General features: G+C 50.7%; 1 protein-coding gene across 1 annotated transcript in view; it reads right to left on the reverse strand.

Moving 5' to 3' along the window:
* Positions 1–24,056, reverse strand: part of LOC132407088 (asc-type amino acid transporter 1-like) — a 123,465-nt gene that overhangs the window by 79,885 nt on the left and 19,524 nt on the right. Inside the window, exon 6 of the mRNA XM_059993376.1 lies at positions 23,708–23,831. Coding sequence (XP_059849359.1) covers positions 23,708–23,831 — 124 coding nt within the window. The remainder of the gene's footprint in view (positions 1–23,707; positions 23,832–24,056) is intronic.

A 24,056-nucleotide genomic window follows, 5' to 3' on the forward strand; every position in this document is an offset into this window, starting at 1 on the left:
TTCTTCAACGCAACCATTCACACCTCTTCCCCCCTCTCTCCACCCTCACAAATCACACTTCAAACCAAACATTCGCCCCCATTCCCCACACTCAAACAGCACTCTTCAACCCAAACATTCACCCCTATTCCCCACTCTCACCACCCTCACACGTCACTCTTCATCCCAAATATTTATCCCCATTCCCCACCCTCACACATCACCTTTCAACCCAAACATTCATCCCCATTCCCCACTCTCCCCACCATTACACATCACTCTTCAACCCAAACATTCATCCCCATTCCCCACTCTCTCCACCATCACAAATCATTCTTCAACCCAAACATTCACTCCCATTCTTCACCCTCACACATCACTCTTCAACCGAAACATTCAGACCCCATTGCTCACCCTCAGACATCACTCTTCAACCCAAACATTCAGCCCCATTCCCCACTCTCCCCACTCTCACACGTCACTCGTCAACCCAAACATTCACTCCGATTCCCTACTCTCCGCACCCTCACACATCACTCTTCAACCCATTCTCCCCATTCTCCAATCTCTCCACCCTCACACATCACTCTTTAACCCAAATATTCTCCCCCATTCCCCACCCTCACACATCACTCTTCAACCCAAACATTCACCCCCATTCCGCACACTCAAATATCACTCTTGAACCCAAACATTCACCACCCTTCCCCACTCTCCACACCCTCACACGTCACTCTTCAACCCAAACATTCACACCCATTCCACACGCTCACACATCACTCTTCAACCCAAACATTCACTCCCATTCCCCACTCTCCCCACCCTCACACATCTCTCTGGAACCCAAGCATTCACCCCCATTCCCCACTCTCCACACCCTCACACGTCACTCTTCAACTCAAACATTCACCCCCATTCCACACCCTCACACATCACTCTTCAACCCAAACATTCATCCCCATTCTCCACCCTCACGCATCACTCTTTAATGCAAACATTCACCCCTATTCCCCACTCTCCCCACCCTCACACGTCACTCTTCATTCCAAACATTTATCCCCCATTCCCCACCCTCACACATCACCTTTCAACCCAAACATTCAACCCCATTCCTCACTCTCCCCACCCCCCCACATCACTCTTCAACCCAAACATTCACTCCCATTCCCCACTCTACCCACCCTCACACATCTCTCTGGAACCCAAGCATTCACCCCCATTCCCCACTCTCCACACCCTCACACGTCACTCTTCAACTCAAACATTCACCCCCATTCCACACCCTCACACATCACTCTTTAACCCAAACATTCATCCCCATTCTCCACCCTCACGCATCACTCTTCAACACAAACATTCAGCCCCATTCCCCACTCTCCCCACTCTCACACGTCACTCTTGAACCCAAACATTCACCCCCATTCCCCACTCTCCACACCCTCACACGTCACTCTTGAACCCAAACATTCACCCCCATTCCACAAGCTCACACATCACTCTTCAACCCAAACATTCACTCCCATTCCCCACTCTCCCCACCATCACACATCTCTCTTGAACCCAAGCATTCACCCCCATTCCCCACTCTCCACACCCTCACATGTCACTCTTCAACTCAAACATTCACCCCCATTCCACACCCTCACACATCACTCTTCAACCCAAACATTCATCCCCATTCTCCACCCTCACGCATCACTCTTTAATGCAAACATTCCCCCTATTCCCCACTCTCCCCACCCTCACACGTCACCTTTCAACCCAAACATTCATCCCCATTCCCCACTCTCCCCACCATTACACATCACTCTTCAACCCAAACATTCATCCCCCATTCCCCACTATCCCCACACTCACACATCACACTTCAACCCAAACATTCAACCCCATTCCTCACTCTCCCCACCCTCCCACATCACTCTTCAACCCAAACATTCACTCCCATTCCCCACTCTCCCCACCCTCACACATCTCTCTGGAACCCAAGCATTCACCCACATTCCCCACTCTCCACACCCTCACACGTCACTCTTCAACTCAAACATTCACCCCCATTCCACACCCTCACACATCACTCTTCAACCCAAACATTCATCCCCATTCTCCACCCTCACGCATCACTCTTCAACACAAACATTCAGCCCCATTCCCCACTCTCCCCACTCTCACACGTCACTCTTGAACCCAAACATACACCCCCATTCCCCACTCTCCACACCCTCACACGTCACTCTTGAACCCAAACATTCACCCCCATTCCACACGCTCACACATCACTCTTCAACCCAAACATTCACTCCCATTCCCCACTCTCCCCACCATCACATATCTCTCTTGAACCCAAGCATTCACCCACATTCCCCACTCTCCACACCCTCACATGTCACTCTTCAACTCAAACATTCACCCCCATTCCACACCCTCACACATCACTCTTCAACCCAAACATTCATCCCCATTCTCCACCCTCACGCATCACTCTTTAATGCAAACATTCCCCCCTATTCCCCACTCTCCCCACCCTCACACGTCACCTTTCAACCCAAACATTCATCCCCATTCCCCACTCTCCCCACCATTACACATCACTCTTCAACCCAAACATTCATCCCCCATTCCTCACTCTCCCCACCCTCCCACATCACTCTTCAACCCAAACATTCACTCCCATTCCCCACTCTCCCCACCCTCACACATCTCTCTGGAACCCAAGCATTCACCCCCATTCCCCACTCTCCACACCCTCACAAGTCACTCTTCAACTCAAACATTCACCCCCATTCCACACCCTCACACATCACTCTTCAACCCAAACATTCATCCCCATTCTCCACCCTCACGCATCACTCTTCAACGCAAACATTCAGCCCCATTCCCCACTCTCCCCACTCTCACACGTCACTCTTGAACCCAAACATTCACCCCCATTCCCCACTCTCCACACCCTCACACGTCACTCTTGAACCCAAACATTCACCCCCATTCCACACGCTCACACATCACTCTTCAACCCAAACATTCACTCCCATTCCCCACTCTCCCCACCATCACACATCTCTCTTGAACCCAAGCATTCACCCCCATTCCCCACTCTCCACACCCTCACATGTCACTCTTCAACTCAAACATTCACCCCCATTCCACACCCTCACACATCACTCTTCAACCCAAACATTCATCCCCATTCTCCACCCTCACGCATCACTCTTTAATGCAAACATTCACCCCTATTCCCCACTCTCCCCACCCTCACACGTCACTCTTCATTCCAAACATTTATCCCCCATTCCCCACCCTCACACATCACCTTTCAACCCAAACATTCATCCCCATTCCCCACTCTCCCCACCATTACACATCACTCTTCAACCCAAACATTCATCCCCCATTCCCCACTATCCCCACACTCACACATCACACTTCAACCCAAACATTCAACCCCATTCCTCACTCTCCCCACCCTCACACATCACTCTTCAACCCAAACATTCATCCCACATTCCCCACTATCCCCACACTCACACATCATACTTCAACCCAAACATTCAACCCCATTCCTCACTCTCCCCACCCTCACACATCACTCTTCAACCCAAACATTCATCCCCATTCCCCACTCTCCCCACCATCACACATCATTCTTCAACCCAAACATTCATCCCCCATTCCCCGCTCTCCCCACCCTCACACATCACTCTTCAACCCAAATATTCAACCCCATTTCCCACACTCACACATCATTCTTCAACGCAACCATTCACCCCTCTTCCCCTCTCTCCCCACCCTCACACATCACACTTCAAACCAAACATTCGCCCCCATTCCCCACACTCAAACAGCACTCTTCAACCCAAACATTCAGCCCCATTCCCCACTCTCCCCATCCTCACACGTCACTTTTCAACCCGAACATTCACTCCCATTCCCCACTCTCCCCACCCTCACATATCACACTTGAACCCAAACATTCATCCCCCATTCCCCACTCTCCCCACCCTCACACATCACTCTTCAACCCAAACATTCACACCCATTCCCCACTCTCCCCACACTCACACATCTCTCTTGAACCCAAACATTCAACCCCATTCCCCACTCTCCACACCCTCACACGTCACTCTTCAACTCAAACATTCACCCCCATTCCACACCCTCACACATCACTCTTCAACCCAAACATTCATCCCCATTCTCCACCCTCACGCATCACTCTTTAATGCAAACATTCACCCGTTCCCCACTCTCACCACCCTCACACGTCACTCTTCATCCCAAACATTTATCCCCATTCCCCACCCTCACACATCACCTTTCAACCCAAACATTCATCCCCATTCCCCACTCTCCCCACCATTACACATCACTCTTCAACCCAAACATTCATCCCCCATTCCCCACTATTCCCACACTCACACATCACACTTCAACCCAAACATTCAACCCCATTCCACACTCTCCCCACCCTCACACATCACTCTTCAACCCAAACATTCAACCCCATTTCCCACACTCACACATCACTCTTCAACGCAACCATTCACCCCTCTTCCCCCCTGTCCCCACCCTCACACATCACTCTTCAACCCAAACATTCAGCCCCATTCCCCGCTCTCCCCATCCTCACACGTCACTTTTCAACCTGAACATTCACTCCCATTCCCCACTCTCCCCACCCTCACACATCACTCTTGAACCCAAACATTCATCCCCATTCCCCACCCTCACACATCACTCTTTAATGCAAACATTCACCCCTATTCCCCACTCTCCCTTCCCTCACACGTCACTCTTCAACCCAAACATTTATCCACCATTCCACACCCTCACACATCACTCTTCAACCCAAACATTCACTCCCATTCCCCAATCTCCCCACCCATCACTCTTTAACCCAAACATTCACTCCAATCCCCACTCTCCCCACCCGCACACATCACTCTTCAACCCAAACATTCACCCCATTCCACACCCTCACACATCACTCTTGAACCGAAACATTCACTCCCATTCCTCACCCTCACACATCACTCTTCAACCGAAACATTCAGACCCCATTCCTCACCCTCACACATCACTTTCAACCCAAACATTCAGCCCCATTCCCCACTCTCGTCACACTCACACGTCACTCTTCAACGCAAACATGGCTCCCATTCCCCACACTCACACATCACTCTTCAACACAACCATTCAACCCCATTCCCCACACTCACGCATCACTCTTCAACACAGCCATTTTCCCCTATTCCCCACTCTCCCCACCCTCACACATCACACTTCAACCCATTCAGCCCCATTCCCCACTCTCCCCACTCTCACACGTCACTCTTCAACCCAAACATTCACTCCCATTCCCTACTCTCCCCACCCTCACACTCACTCTTCAACCCATTCTCCCCATTCCCCAATCTCCCCACCCTCACACATCACTCTTCAACCCAAATATTCTCCCCATTCCCCACCCTCACACATCACTCTTCAACCCAAACATTCACCCCCATTCCCCACATTCAAACATCACTCTTGAACCCAAACATTCACCCCCATTCCCCACTCTCCACACCTTCAAACGTCACTCTTCAACCCAAACATTCACTCCAATCTCCACTCTCCCCACTCTCACACATCACTATTCAACCTAAACATTCACCCCCATTCCCCACCCTCACATATCACTCTTCAACCCAAACATTCATCCCCATTCCCCACCCTCATACATCACTCTTTAATACAAACATTAAGCTCCATTCCCCACTCTCAGACGTCACTCTTCAACCCAAACATTCACTCCCATTCCCAACTCACCCGACCCTCACACATCACTATTCAACCCAAACATTCACCCCCATTCCACACCCTCACACATCACTCTTCAACCCAAACATTCATCCCCATTCCTGAGCCTCGCACATCACTCTTTAATGCAAACATTCATCCCTATTTCCCACTCTCCCCACCCTCACACGTCACTCTTCAACCCTAACATTTATCCCCCATTACACACCCTCACACATCACTCTTCAACCCCAACATTCACCACCATTCCCCACACTCCCCACCATCAAACATCACTCGTCAACTCAAACATTCAACCCCCATTCCCCACTCTCACACATCACTCTTAAACCCAAACATTCATCTCCTATTCCCCACCCTCACACATCACTCTTCAACGCAAACATTCAGCCCCATTCCCCACTCTCCCCACTCTCACACGTCACTCTTGAACCCATTCACCGCCATTCCCCACTCTCCACACCCTCACAAGTCACTCTTGAACCCAAACATTCACCCCCATTCCACACGCTCACACATCACTCTTCAACCCAAACATTCACTCCCATTCCCCACTCTCCCCACCATCACACATCTCTCTTGAACCCAAGCATTCATCCCCATTCCCCACTCTCCACACCCTCACATGTCACTCTTCAACTCAAACATTCACCCCCATTCCACACCCTCACACATCACTCTTCAACCCAAACATTCATCCCCATTCTCCACCCTCACGCATCACTCTTTAATGCAAACATTCCCCCCTATTCCCCACTCTCCCCACCCTCACACGTCACCTTTCAACCCAAACATTCATCCCCATTCCCCACTCTCCCCACCATTACACATCACTCTTCAACCCAAACACTCATCCCCCATTCCCCACTATTCCCACACTCACACATCACACTTCAACCCAAACATTCAACCCCATTCCACACTCTCCCCACCCTCACACATCACTCTTCAACCCAAACATTCAACCCCATTTCCCACACTCACACATCACTCTTCAACGCAACCATTCACCCCTCTTCCCCCCTCTCCCCACCCTCACACATCACTCTTCAACCCAAACATTCAGCCCCATTCCCCGCTCTCCCCATCCTCACACGTCACTTTTCAACCTGAACATTCACTCCCATTCCCCACTCTCCCCACCCTCACACATCACTCTTGAACCCAAACATTCATCCCCATTCCCCACCCTCACACATCACTCTTTAATGCAAACATTCACCCCTATTCCCCACTCTCCCTTCCCTCACACGTCACTCTTCAACCCAAACATTTATCCACCATTCCACACCCTCACACATCACTCTTCAACCCAAACATTCACTCCCATTCCCCAATCTCCCCACCCATCACTCTTTAACCCAAACATTCACTCCAATCCCCACTCTCCCCACCCGCACACATCACTCTTCAACCCAAACATTCACCCCATTCCACACCCTCACACATCACTCTTGAACCGAAACATTCACTCCCATTCCTCACCCTCACACATCACTCTTCAACCGAAACATTCAGACCCCATTCCTCACCCTCACACATCACTTTCAACCCAAACATTCAGCCCCATTCCCCACTCTCGTCACACTCACACGTCACTCTTCAACGCAAACATGGCTCCCATTCCCCACACTCACACATCACTCTTCAACACAGCCATTTTCCCCTATTCCCCACTCTCCCCACCCTCACACATCACACTTCAACCCATTCAGCCCCATTCCCCACTCTCCCCACTCTCACACGTCACTCTTCAACCCAAACATTCACTCCCATTCCCTACTCTCCCCACCCTCACACTCACTCTTCAACCCATTCTCCCCATTCCCCAATCTCCCCACCCTCACACATCACTCTTCAACCCAAATATTCTCCCCATTCCCCACCCTCACACATCACTCTTCAACCCAAACATTCACCCCCATTCCCCACATTCAAACATCACTCTTGAACCCAAACATTCACCCCCATTCCCCACTCTCCACACCTTCACACGTCACTCTTCAACCCAAACATTCACTCCAATCTCCACTCTCCCCACTCTCACACATCACTATTCAACCTAAACATTCACCCCCATTCCCCACCCTCACATATCACTCTTCAACCCAAACATTCATCCCCATTCCCCACCCTCATACATCACTCTTTAATACAAACATTAAGCTCCATTCCCCACTCTCAGACGTCACTCTTCAACCCAAACATTCACTCCCATTCCCAACTCACCCGACCCTCACACATCACTATTCAACCCAAACATTCACCCCCATTCCACACCCTCACACATCACTCTTCAACCCAAACATTCATCCCCATTCCTGAGCCTCGCACATCACTCTTTAATGCAAACATTCATCCCTATTTCCCACTCTCCCCACCCTCACACGTCACTCTTCAACCCTAACATTTATCCCCCATTACACACCCTCACACATCACTCTTCAACCCCAACATTCACCACCATTCCCCACACTCCCCACCATCAAACATCACTCGTCAACTCAAACATTCAACCCCCATTCCCCACTCTCACACATCACTCTTAAACCGAAACATTCATCTCCTATTCCCCACCCTCACACATCACTCTTCAACGCAAACATTCAGCCCCATTCCCAACTCTCCCCACTCTCACACGTCACTGTTGAACCCATTCACCGCCATTCCCCACTCTCCACACCCTCACAAGTCACTCTTGAACCCAAACATTCACCCCCATTCCACACGCTCACACATCACTCTTCAACCCAAACATTCACTCCCATTCCCCACTCTCCCCACCATCACACATCTCTCTTGAACCCAAGCATTCACCCCCATTCCCCACTCTCCACACCCTCACATGTCACTCTTCAACTCAAACATTCACCCCCATTCCACACCCTCACACATCACTCTTCAACCCAAACATTCATCCCCATTCTCCACCCTCACGCATCACTCTTTAATGCAAACATTCCCCCCTATTCCCCACTCTCCCCACCCTCACACGTCACCTTTCAACCCAAACATTCATCCCCATTCCCCACTCTCCCCACCATTACACATCACTCTTCAACCCAAACACTCATCCCCCATTCCCCACTATTCCCACACTCACACATCACACTTCAACCCAAACATTCAACCCCATTCCACACTCTCCCCACCCTCACACATCACTCTTCAACCCAAACATTCAACCCCATTTCCCACACTCACACATCACTCTTCAACGCAACCATTCACCCCTCTTCCCCCCTCTCCCCACCCTCACACATCACTCTTCAACCCAAACATTCAGCCCCATTCCCCGCTCTCCCCATCCTCACACGTCACTTTTCAACCTGAACATTCACTCCCATTCCCCACTCTCCCCACCCTCACACATCACTCTTGAACCCAAACATTCATCCCCATTCCCCACCCTCACACATCACTCTTTAATGCAAACATTCACCCCTATTCCCCACTCTCCCTTCCCTCACACGTCACTCTTCAACCCAAACATTTATCCACCATTCCACACCCTCACACATCACTCTTCAACCCAAACATTCACTCCCATTCCCCAATCTCCCCACCCATCACTCTTTAACCCAAACATTCACTCCAATCCCCACTCTCCCCACCCGCACACATCACTCTTCAACCCAAACATTCACCCCATTCCACACCCTCACACATCACTCTTGAACCGAAACATTCACTCCCATTCCTCACCCTCACACATCACTCTTCAACCGAAACATTCAGACCCCATTCCTCACCCTCACACATCACTTTCAACCCAAACATTCAGCCCCATTCCCCACTCTCGTCACACTCACACGTCACTCTTCAACGCAAACATGGCTCCCATTCCCCACACTCACACATCACTCTTCAACACAGCCATTTTCCCCTATTCCCCACTCTCCCCACCCTCACACATCACACTTCAACCCATTCAGCCCCATTCCCCACTCTCCCCACTCTCACACGTCACTCTTCAACCCAAACATTCACTCCCATTCCCTACTCTCCCCACCCTCACACTCACTCTTCAACCCATTCTCCCCATTCCCCAATCTCCCCACCCTCACACATCACTCTTCAACCCAAATATTCTCCCCATTCCCCACCCTCACACATCACTCTTCAACCCAAACATTCACCCCCATTCCCCACATTCAAACATCACTCTTGAACCCAAACATTCACCCCCATTCCCCACTCTCCACACCTTCACACGTCACTCTTCAACCCAAACATTCACTCCAATCTCCACTCTCCCCACTCTCACACATCACTATTCAACCTAAACATTCACCCCCATTCCCCACCCTCACATATCACTCTTCAACCCAAACATTCATCCCCATTCCCCACCCTCATACATCACTCTTTAATACAAACATTAAGCTCCATTCCCCACTCTCAGACGTCACTCTTCAACCCAAACATTCACTCCCATTCCCAACTCACCCGACCCTCACACATCACTATTCAACCCAAACATTCACCCCCATTCCACACCCTCACACATCACTCTTCAACCCAAACATTCATCCCCATTCCTGAGCCTCGCACATCACTCTTTAATGCAAACATTCATCCCTATTTCCCACTCTCCCCACCCTCACACGTCACTCTTCAACCCTAACATTTATCCCCCATTACACACCCTCACACATCACTCTTCAACCCCAACATTCACCACCATTCCCCACACTCCCCACCATCAAACATCACTCGTCAACTCAAACATTCAACCCCCATTCCCCACTCTCACACATCACTCTTAAACCGAAACATTCATCTCCTATTCCCCACCCTCACACATCACTCTTCAACGCAAACATTCAGCCCCATTCCCAACTCTCCCCACTCTCACACGTCACTGTTGAACCCATTCACCGCCATTCCCCACTCTCCACACCCTCACAAGTCACTCTTGAACCCAAACATTCACCCCCATTCCACACGCTCACACATCACTCTTCAACCCAAACATTCACTCCCATTCCCCACTCTCCCCACCATCACACATCTCTCTTGAACCCAAGCATTCACCCCCATTCCCCACTCTCCACACCCTCACATGTCACTCTTCAACTCAAACATTCACCCCCATTCCACACCCTCACACATCACTCTTCAACCCAAACATTCATCCCCATTCTCCACCCTCACGCATCACTCTTTAATGCAAACATTCCCCCCTATTCCCCACTCTCCCCACCCTCACACGTCACCTTTCAACCCAAACATTCATCCCCATTCCCCACTCTCCCCACCATTACACATCACTCTTCAACCCAAACATTCATCCCCCATTCCCCACTATCCCCACACTCACACATCACACTTCAACCCAAACATTCAACCCCATTCCTCACACTCCCCACCCTCCCACATCACTCTTCAACCCAAACATTCATCCCCATTCCCCACACTCAAACATCACTCTTGAACCCAAACATTCAACCCCCTTCCCCACTCTCCACACCCTCACACGTCACTCTTCAATCCAAACATTCACACCCATTCCCCACCCTCACACATCACCATTCAACCCAAACATTCATCCCCATTCCCCACTCTCCCCACCATTACACATCACTCTTCAACCCAAACATTCATCCCCCATTCCCCACTATCCCCACACTCACACATCACACTTCAACCCAAACATTCAACCCCATTCCTCACTCTCCCCACCCTCACACATCACTCTTCAACCCAAACATTCATCCGCATTCCCCACTCTCCCCACCATCACACATCACTCTTCAACCCAAACATTCATCCCCCATTCCCCACTCTCCCCACACTCACACATCACACTTCAACCCAAACATTCAACCCCATTCCTCACTCTCCCCACCCTCACACATCACTCTTCAACCCAAACATTCATCCCCATTCCCCACTCTCCCCACCATCACACATCACTCTTCAACCCAAACATTCACACCCATTCCCCACTCTCCCCACACTCACACATCTCTCTTGAACCCAAACATTCACCCCCATTCCCCACTCTCCACACCCTCACACGTCACTCTTCAACTCAAACATTCACCCCCATTCCACACCCTCACACATCACTCTTCAACCCAAACATTCATCCCCATTCTCCACCCTCACGCATCACTCTTTAATGCAAACATTCACCCCTATTCCCCACTCTCACCACCCTCACACGTCACTCTTCATCCCAAACATTTATCCCCATTCCCCACCCTCACACATCACCTTTCAACCCAAACATTCATCCCCATTCCCCACTCTCCCCACCATTACACATCACTCTTCAACCCAAAATTTCATCCCCCATTCCCCACTCTCCCCACCCTCACACATCACTCTTGAACCCAAACATTCATCCCCATTCCCCACCCTCACACATCACTCTTTAATGCAAACATTCACCCCTATTCCCCACTCTCCCTTCCCTCACACGTCACTCTTCAACCCAAACATTTATCCACCATTCCACACCCTCACACATCACTCTTGAACCGAAACATTCACTCCCATTCCTCACCCTCACACATCACTCTTCAACCGAAACATTCAGACCCCATTCCTCACCCTCACACATCACTTTCAACCCAAACATTCAGCCCCATTCCGCACCCTCTCACATCACTCTTAAACCCAAACATTCATTCCCCATTCCCCACACTCCCCATCCTCATACATCACTCTCCAACCCAAACATTCACCCCATTCCCCACTCTCCACAGCCTCTCACATCACTCTTGAACCCAAACATTCATCCCCATTCCCCGCTATCCTCACCCTCACAGATCATTCTTCAACCCAAACATTCAGATACCATTCTTCACCCTCACCCAACGCTCTTCAACCAAAACATTCATCCCCATTCCCCACTCTCCTCACCCTCACGCATCACTCATCAACCCAAACATTCACCCCATTCCCCATCCTCAAATATCACTCTTAAACCCAAACATTCAGCCCCATTCCCCACTCTCCCCACCCTCACACATCACTCTTCAACCCAAACATTCATTCACCATTCCCCACTCTCCCCACCCTCACACCTCACTCTTCAACCCAAACATTCACTCCAATCCCCACTCTCCCCACCCGCACACATCACTCTTGAACCCAAACATTCATCCCCCATTCCCCACTCTCCCCACCCTCACACATCACTCTTCAACCCAAACATTCACACCCATTCCCCACTCTCCCCACACTCACACATCTCTCTTGAACCCAAACATTCAACCCCATTCCCCACTCTCCACACCCTCACACGTCACTCTTCAACCCAAACATTCACCCCCATTCCACACGCTCACACATCACTCTTGAACCCAAACATTCACCCCCATTCCCCACTCTCCACACCCTCACACTTCACTCTTCAACCCAAACATTCACTCCCATTCCCCACTCTCCCCACCCTCATACATTTCTCTTGAACCCAAGCATTCACCCCATTCCCCACTCTCCACACCCTCACACGTCACTCTTCAACTCAAACATTCACCCCCATTCCACACCCTCACACATCACTCTTCAACCCAAACATTCATCCCCATTCTCCACCCTCACGCATCACTCTTTAATGCAAACATTCCCCCCTATTCCCCACTCTCCCCACCCTCACACGTCACTCTTCAACCCAAACATTGATCACCCATTTCCCACCTTCACACATCACTCTTCAAACCAAACATTCAGACACCATTCTTCACCCTCACCCAACGCTCTTCAACCAAAACATTCATCCCCATTCCCCACTCTCCTCACCCTCACGCATCACTCTTCAACCCAAACATTCACCCCATTCCCCATCCTCAAATATCACTCTTAAACCCAAACATTCAGCCCCATTCCCCACTCTCCCCACCCTCACACATCACTCTTCAACCCAAACATTCATTCACCATTCCCCACTCTCCCCACCCTCACACCTCACTCTTCAACCCAAACATTCACTCCCATTCCCCAATATCCCCACCCATCACTCTTCAACCCAAACATTCACTCCAATCCCCACTCTCCCCACCCGCACACATCACTCTTCAACCCAAACATTCACCCCATTCCACACCCTCACACATCACTCTTCAACCAAAACATTCAGCCCCCATTCCTCACCCTCACACATCACTCTTCAACCCAAACATTCAGCCCCATTCCCCACTCTCGCCACACTCACACGTCACTGTTCAACCCAAACATGGCTCCCATTCCCCAGACTCACACATCACTCTTCAACACAACCATTCTCCCCATTCCCCACTCTGCCCACCCTCACACATCACTCTTCAATCCAAACATTCAACCCCATTCCCCACGCTCCCCACCCTCACACATCACTCTTCAACCCAAACATTCAACCCCATTCCCCACACTCACGCATCAACACAGCCATTCTCCCCTATTCCCCACTCTCCCCACCCTCACACATCACACTTCAACCCATTCAGCCCCATTCCCCACTCTCTCCACTCTCACACATCACTCTTCAACCCAAACATTCACTCCCATTCCCTACTCTCCCCACCCTCACACATCACTCTTCAACCCATTCTCCCCATTCCCCAATCTCCCCACCCTCACACATCACTCTTCAACCCAAATATTCTCCCCATGCCCCACCCTCACACATCACTCTTCAACCCAAACATTCACCCCCATTCCCCACACTCAAACATCACTCTTGAACCCAAACATTCACCCCCATTCCCCACTCTCCACACCCTCACACGTCACTCTTCAACCCAAACATTCACCCCCATTCCACACGCTCACACATCACTCTTGAACCCAAACATTCACCCCCATTCCCCACTCTCCACACCCTCACACGTCACTCTTCAACCCAAACATTCACTCCCATTCCCCACTCTCCACACCCTCATACATTTCTCTTGAACCCAAGCATTCACCCCCATTCCCCACTCTCCAGACCCTCACACGTCACTCTTCAACTCAAACATTCACCCCCATTCCACACCCTCACACATCACGCTTCAACCCAAACATTCATCCCCATTCTCCACCCTCACTCATCACTCTTTAATGCAAACATTCCCCCCTATTCCCCACTCTCCCCACCCTCACACGTCACTCTTCAACCCAAACATTGATCACCCATTTCCCACCTTCACACATCACTCTTCAAACCAAACATTCAGACACCATTCTTCACCCTCACCCAACGCTCTTCAACCAAAACATTCATCCCCATTCCCCACTCTCCTCACCCTCACGCATCACTCTTCAACCCAAACATTCACCCCATTTCCCATCCTCAAATATCACTCTTAAACCCAAACATTCAGCCCCATTCCCCACTCTCCCCACCCTCACACATCACTCTTCAACCCAAACATTCATTCACCATTCCCCACTCTCCCCACCCTCACACCTCACTCTTCAACCCAAACATTCACTCCCATTCCCCAATATCCCCACCCATCACTCTTCAACCCAAACATTCACTCCAATCCCCACTCTCCCCACCCGCACACATCACTCTTCAACCCAAACATTCACACCCATTTCTCACCAACACATCACTCTTCAACTGAAACATTCAAACCCCATTCCTCACCCTCACACATCACTCTTCAACCCAAACATTCAGCCCCATTCCCCAAACTCGCCACACTCACACGTCACTCTTCAACCCAAATACGGCTCCCATTCCCCACACTCACACATCACTCTTCAACACAACCATTCTCCCCTATTCCCCACTCTGCCCACCCTCACACATCACTCTTCAACCCAAACATTCAACCCCATTCCCCACACTCACGCATCACTCTTCAACACAGCCATTCTCCCCTATTCCCCACTCTCCCCACCCTCACACATCACACTTCAACCCATTCAGCCCCATTCCCCACTCTCCCTACACTCACACGTCACTCTTGAACCCAAACATTCACTCCCATTCCCTACTCTCCCCACCCTCACACATCACTCTTCAACCCATTCTCCCCATTCCTCAATCTCCCCACCCTCACACATCACTCTTCAACCCATTCTCCCCATTCCTCAATCTCCCCACCCTCACACATCACTCTTCAACCCAAATATTCTCCCCCATTCCCCACGCTCACACATCACTCTTCAACCCAAACATTCACCCCCATTCCCCACACTCAAACATCACTCTTGAACCCAAACATTCACCCCCATTCCCCACTCTCCACACCCTCACACGTCACTCTTCAACCCAAACATTCACTCCCATTCCCCACGCTCACACATCACTCTTCAACCCAAACATTCACCCCCATTCCCCACACTCAAACATCACTCTTGAACCCAAACATTCACCCCCATTCCCCACTCTCCCCACCCTCACACATCTCTCTTGAACCCAAGCATTCACCCCCATTCCCCACTCTCCACACCCTCACACGTCACTCTTCAACTCAAACATTCACCCCATTCCACACCCTCACACATCACTCTTCAACCCAAACATTCATCCCCATTCTCCACCCTCACGCATCACTCTTTAATGCAAACATTCACCCCTATTCCTCACTCTCCCCACCCTCACACATCACTCTTGAACCCATACATTCACCCCCATTCTCCACTCTCCACACCCTCACACATCACTCTTCAACCCAAACCTTCACTCCCATTCCCCACACTCACACATCACTCTTCAACGCAACCATTCACCCCTCTTCCCCACTCTCCCCACCCTCACACATCACACTTCAACCCATTCAGCCCCATTCCCCACTCTCACACGTCACTCTTCAACCCAAACATTCAGCCCTATTCCCCACTCTCCCCATCCTCACACTTCACTCTTCAACCCGAACATTCACTCCCATTCCCCACTCTCCGCACCCTCACACATCACTCTTGAACCCAAACATTCACCCCCATTCCCCACTCTCCACACCCTCACACGTCACTCTTCAACCCAAACATTCATCCCCATTCCCCACCCAAACACATTACTCTTTAATGCAAACATTCACCCCTATTTCCCACTCTCCCTTCCCTCACACGTCACTCTTCAACCCAAACATTTATCCACCATTCCACACCCTCACACATCACTCTTCAACCCAAACATTCACCCCCATTCCCCACTCTCAAACATCACTCTTCAACCCAAACATTCAGCCTCATTCCCCACTCTCCCCATCCTCACAAGTCACTCTTCAACCCGAACATTCACTCCCATTCCCCACTCTCCGCACCGTCACACATCACTTTTGAACCCAAACATTCACCCACATTCCCCACTCTCCACACCCTCACACGTCACTCTTCAACCCAAACATTCATCCCCATTCCCCACTCTCCTCACCCTCACCATCACTCTTCAACCCAAACATTCACCCCATTCCCCATCCTCAAATATCACTCTTAAACCCAAACATTCAGCCCCATTCCCCACTCTCCCCACCCTCACACATCACTCTTCAACCCAAACATTCATTCACCATTCCCCATTCTCCCCACCCTCACACCTCACTCTTCAACCCAAACATTCACTCCAATCCCCAATATCCCCACCCGCACACATCACTCTTCAACCCAAACAATCACACCCATTTCTCACCCTCACACATCACTCTTCAACTGAAACATTCAGACCCCATTCCTCACCCTCACACATCACTCTTCAACCCAAACATTCAGCCCCATTCCCCAAACTCGCCACACTCACACGTCACTCTTCAACCCAAATATGGCTCCCATTCCCCACACTCACACATCACTCTTCAACACAACCATTCTCCCCTATTCCTCACTCTCCCCACCCTCACACATCACTCTTGAACCCATACATTCACCCCCATTCTCCACTCTCCACACCCTCACACATCACTCTTTAATGCAAACACACCCCTATTCCCCACTCTCCCCACCCATCACTCTTCAACCCAAACATTCACTCCAATCCCCACTCTCCCCACCCGCACACGTCACTCTTCAACCCAAACATTCACCCCCATTCCACACCCTCACACATCACTCTTCAACCCAAACATTCACGCCTATTCCCCACACTCACACATCACTCTTTAATGCAAACACACCCCTATTCCCCACTCTCCCCACCCATCACTCTTCAACCCAAACATTCACTCCAATCCCCACTCTCCCCACCCGCACACGTCACTCTTCAACCCAAACATTCACCCCCATTCCACACCCTCACACATCACTCTTCAACCCAAACATTCACGCCTATTCCCCACCCTCACACATCACTCTTCATCCCAAACATTCACACCCATTCCTCACCCTCACACATCACTCTTCAAACGAAACATACAGACCCCATTCCACACCCTCACACATCACTCTTCAACCCAAACATTCACGCCTATTCACCACACTCACACATCACTCTTCAACACAACCATTCTCCCCTATTCCCCACTCTCCCCACCCTCACACATCACACTTCAACCCATTCAGCCCCATTCCCCACTCTCCCCTCTCTCACACGTCACTCTTCAACCCAAACATTCAACCCCATTCCCCACACTCACACATCACTCTTCAACACAACCATTCTCCCCTATTCCACACTCTCCCCACCCTCACACATCACACTTCAACCCATTCAGCCACATTCCCCACTCTCCCCTCTCTCACACTTCACTCTTCAACCCAAACATTCACTCCCATTCCCCACTCTCCCCACCCTCACACATCACTCTTCAACCCAAACATGGCTCCCATTCCCCACTCTGCCCACCCTCAGACATCACTCTTCAACACAAACATTCACCCCCATTCCCCACTCTCCCCACCTTCACACATCACTCTTCAACCCAAACATTCAACCCCATTCCCCACACTCACACATCACTCTTCAACACAACCATTCTCCCCTATTCCACACTCTCCCCACCCTCACACATCACACTTCAACCCATTCAGCCCCATTCCCCACACTCACGCATCACTCTTCAACACAGCCATTCTCCCCTATTCCCCACTCTCCCCACCCTCACACATCACACTTCAACCCATTCAGCCCCATTCCCCACTCTCTCCACTCTCACACATCACTCTTCAACCCAAACATTCACTCCCATTCCCTACTCTCCCCACCCTCACACATCACTCTTCAACCCATTCTCCCCATTCCCCAATCTCCACACCCTCACACATCACTCTTCAACCCAAATATTCTCCCCCATTCCCCACCCTCACACATCACTCTTCAACCCAAACATTCACCCCCATTCCCCACACTCAAACATCACTCTTGAACCCAAACATTCACCCCCATTCCCCACTCTCCACACCCTCACACGTCACTCTTCAACCCAAACATTCACTCCCATTCCCCACTCTCCCCACCCTCATACATTTCTCTTGAACCCAAGCATTCACCCCCATTCCCCACTCTCCACACCCTCACACGTCACTCTTCAACTCAAACATTCACCCCCATTCCACACCCTCACACATCACTCTTCAACCCAAACATTCATCCCCATTCTCCACCCTCACTCATCACTCTTTAATGCAAACATTCCCCCCTATTCCCCACTCTCCCCACCCTCACACGTCACTCTTCAACCCAAACATTGATCACCCATTTCCCACCTTCACACATCACTCTTCAAACCAAACATTCAGACACCATTCTTCACCCTCACCCAACGCTCTTCAACCAAAACATTCATCCCCATTCCCCACTCTCCTCACCCTCACGCATCACTCTTCAACCCAAACATTCATCCCATTCCCCATCCTCAAATATCACTCTTAAACCCAAACATTCAGCCCCATTCCCCACTCTCCCCACCCTCACACATCACTCTTCAACCCAAACATTCATTCACCATTCCCCATTCTCCCCACCCTCACACCTCACTCTTCAACCCAAACATTCACTCCAATCCCCAATATCCCCACCCGCACACATCACTCTTCAACCCAAACATTCACACCCATTTCTCACCCTCACACATCACTCTTCAACTGAAACATTCAGACCCCATTCCTCACCCTCACACATCACTCTTCAACCCAAACATTCAGCCCCATTCCCCAAACTCGCCACACTCACACGTCACTCTTCAACCCAAATATGGCTCCCATTCCCCACACTCACACATCACTCTTCAACACAACCATTCTCCCCTATTCCTCACTCTCCCCACCCTCACACATCACTCTTGAACCCATACATTCACCCCCATTCTCCACTCTCCACACCCTCACACATCACTCTTCAACCCAAACCTTCACTCCCATTCCCCACACTCACACATCACTCTTCAACGCAACCATTCACCCCTCTTCCCCACTCTCCCCACCCTCACACATCACACTTCAACCCATTCAGCCCCATTCCCCACTCTCACACGTCACTCTTCAACCCAAACATTCAGCCCTATTCCCCACTCTCCCCATCCTCACACGTCACTCTTCAACCCGAACATTCACTCCCATTCCCCACTCTCCGCACCCTCACACATCACTCTTCAACCCAAACATTCATCCCCATTCCCCACCCAAACACATTACTCTTTAATGCAAACATTCACCCCTATTTCCCACTCTCCCTTCCCTCACACGTCACTCTTCAACCCAAACATTCATCCCCATTCCCCACACTCACACATCACTCTTTAATGCAAACACACCCCTATTCCCCACTCTCCCCACCCATCACTCTTCAACCCAAACATTCACCCCCATTCCACACCCTCAGACATCACTCTTCAACCCAAACATTCACGCCTATTCCCCACCCTCACACATCACTCTTCATCCCAAACATTCACACCCATTCCTCACCCTCACACATCACTCTTCAACCGAAACATTCAGACCCCATTCCACACCCTCACACATCACTCTTCAACCCAAACCTTCACTCCCATTCCCCACACTCACACATCACTCTTCAACGCAACCATTCACCCCTCTTCCCCACTCTCCCCACCCTCACACATCACACTTCAACCCATTCAGCCCCATTCCCCACTCTCACACGTCACTCTTCAACCCAAACATTCATCCCCATTCCCCACACTCACACATCACTCTTTAATGCAAACACACCCCTATTCCCCACTCTCCCCACCCATCACTCTTCAACCCAAACATTCACCCCCATTCCACACCCTCACACATCACTCTTCAACCCAAACATTCACGCCTATTCCCCACCCTCACACATCACTCTTCATCCCAAACATTCACACCCATTCCTCACCCTCACACATCACTCTTCAACCGAAACATTCAGACCCCATTCCACACCCTCACACATCACTCTTCAACCCAAACATTCACGCCTATTCACCACACTCACACATCACTCTTCAACACAACCATTCTCCCCTATTCCCCACTCTCCCCACCCTCACACATCACACTTCAACCCATTCAGCCCCATTCCCCACTCTCCCCTCTCTCACACGTCACTCTTCAACCCAAACATTCACTCCCATTCCCCACTCTCCCCACCCTCACACATCACTCTTCAACCCAAACATGGCTCCCATTCCCCACTCTGCCCACCCTCAGACATCACTCTTCAACACAAACATTCACCCCCATTCCCCACTCTCCCCACCTTCACACATCACTCTTCAACCCAAACATTCAACCCCATTCCCCACACTCACACATCACTCTTCAACACAACCATTCTCCCCTATTCCACACTCTCCCCACCCTCACACATCACACTTCAACCCATTCAGCCACATTCCCCACTCTCCCCTCTCTCACACTTCACTCTTCAACCCAAACATTCACTCCCATTCCCCACTCTCCCCACCCTCACACATCACTCTTCAACCCAAACATGGCTCCCATTCCCCACTCTGCCCACCCTCAGACATCACTCTTCAACACAAACATTCACCCCCATTCCCCACTCTCCCCACCTTCACACATCACTCTTCAACCCAAACATTCAACCCCATTCCCCACACTCACACATCACTCTTCAACACAACCATTCTCCCCTATTCCACACTCTCCCCACCCTCACACATCACACTTCAACCCATTCAGCCCCATTCCCCACTCTCCCCTCTCTCACACTTCACTCTTCAACCCAAACATTCACTCCCATTCCCTACTCTCCCCACCCTCACACATCAACCCATGCTCCCCATTCCCCAGTCTCCCCACCCTCACCCATCACTCTTCAACCCAAATATTCTCCCCCATTCCCCACCCTCACACATCACTCTTCAACCCAAACATTCACCCCCATTCCCCACACTCAAACATCACTCTTGAACCCAAACATTCACCCCCATTCCCCACAACCCTCACACGTCACTCTTCAACTCAAACATTCACCCCCATTCCACACGCTCACACATCACTCTTCAACCCATTCACCCCCATTCCACACCCTCACACATCACTCTTCAACCCAAACATTCATCCCCATTCTCCACCCTCACACATCACTCTTTAACTCAAACATTCACCCCCATTCCCCACACTCAAACATCACTCTTGAACCCAAACATTCACCCCCATTCCCCACTCTCCTCACACTCACACATCACTCTTCAACACAAACATTCAACCCCATTCCTCACTCTCCCCACCCTCACACGTCACTCTTCAACCCAAACATTCATCCACCATTCCACACCCTCACAAATCACTCTTCAACCCAAACCTTCACTCCCATTCCCTACTCTCCCCAGCCATCACTCTTCAACCCAAACATTCACTCCAATCCCCACTCTCCCCACCCGCACACATCACTCTTCAACCCAAACATTCAGCCCCATTCCCCACCCTCACACATCACTCTTCAACCCAAACATTCACCCCCATTCCCCACACTCAAACATCACTCTTGAACCCAAACATTCACCCCCATTCCCCACAACCCTCACACGTCACTCTTCAACTCAAACATTCACCCCTCTTCCCCACTCTCCCCACCCTCACACATCACTCTTCAACACAAACATTCAACCCCATTCCTCACTCTCCCCACCCTCACCCATCGCTCTTCAACCCAAATATTCTCCCCCATTCCCTACCCTCACACATCACTCTTCAACCCAAACATTCACCCCCATTCCCCACACTCAAACATCACTCTTGAACCCAAACATTCACCTCTATTCCCCACTCTCCCCACCCTCACACGTCACTCTTCAACCCAAACATTCATCCACCATTCCACACCCTCACAAATCACTCTTCAACCCAAACCTTCACTCCCATTCCCTACTCTCCCCAGCCATCACTCTTCAACCCAAACGTTCACTCCAATCCCCACTCTCCCCACCCGCACACATCACTCTTCAACCCAAACATTCAGCCCCATTCCCCACCCTCACACATCACTCTTCAACCCAAACATTCACCCCCATTCCCCACACTCAAACATCACTCTTGAACCCAAACATTCACCTCTATTCCCCACTCTCCCCACCCTCACACGTCACTCTTCAACCCAAACATTCATCCACCATTCCACACCCTCACACATCACTCTTGAACCCATACATTCACCCCCATTCCCCACTCTCCACACCCTCACAAATCACTCTTCAACCCAAACCTTCACTCCCATTCCCCACTCTCCCCAGCCATCACTCTTCAACCCAAACGTTCACTCCAATCCCCACTCTCCCCACCCGCACACATCACTCTTCAACCCAAACATTCAGCCCCATTCCACGCCCTCACACATCACTCTTCAACCCAAACATTCACCCCCATTCCCCACTCTCCGCACCCTCACACATCACTCTTCAACCCAAACATTCAGCCCCATTCCACACCCTCACACATCACTCTTCAACCCAAACATTCACCCCCATTCCCCACTCTCCGCACCCTCACACATCACTCTTCAACCCAAACATTCACCCCCATTCCCCACCCTCACACATCACTCTTTAACTCAAACATTCAGCCCCATTCCCCACTCCCAGCCCCGCCGCTGTGTGGGTCCAGAGAAATTACTCACCACGGCCACGGCTGCAGAGTCCAGGAGCTCTTGGGGGCTCATGGCTGAGACGTAGGCGACATTGGCCAAGATGTAGACAAATGTGACGAGAGGGATGGAGATGATGATGGCACGGGGAATGTTCCTATGGGAAAACGAGGTGGGAAGCACAGTCGCATAGCTTGAGGAAATCTCCACTGCTCCGTCCCAACACCCCACTGAAAACCCAGCAAAGGCATTGCAAGATCCCAGAACAGCATCATGATCACAACCTCTCCCACAATGTGACCCTCCCTCAGTACCACTCCCCCACAGTGTGACCCTGATGAGAATCCTCCTCCCACAGTGTATTCTGCAGACCCAGTGAAAC

Source organism: Hypanus sabinus, chromosome 17, assembly GCF_030144855.1.
Source record: "Hypanus sabinus isolate sHypSab1 chromosome 17, sHypSab1.hap1, whole genome shotgun sequence".
Lineage (NCBI taxonomy): Eukaryota > Metazoa > Chordata > Chondrichthyes > Myliobatiformes > Dasyatidae > Hypanus > Hypanus sabinus.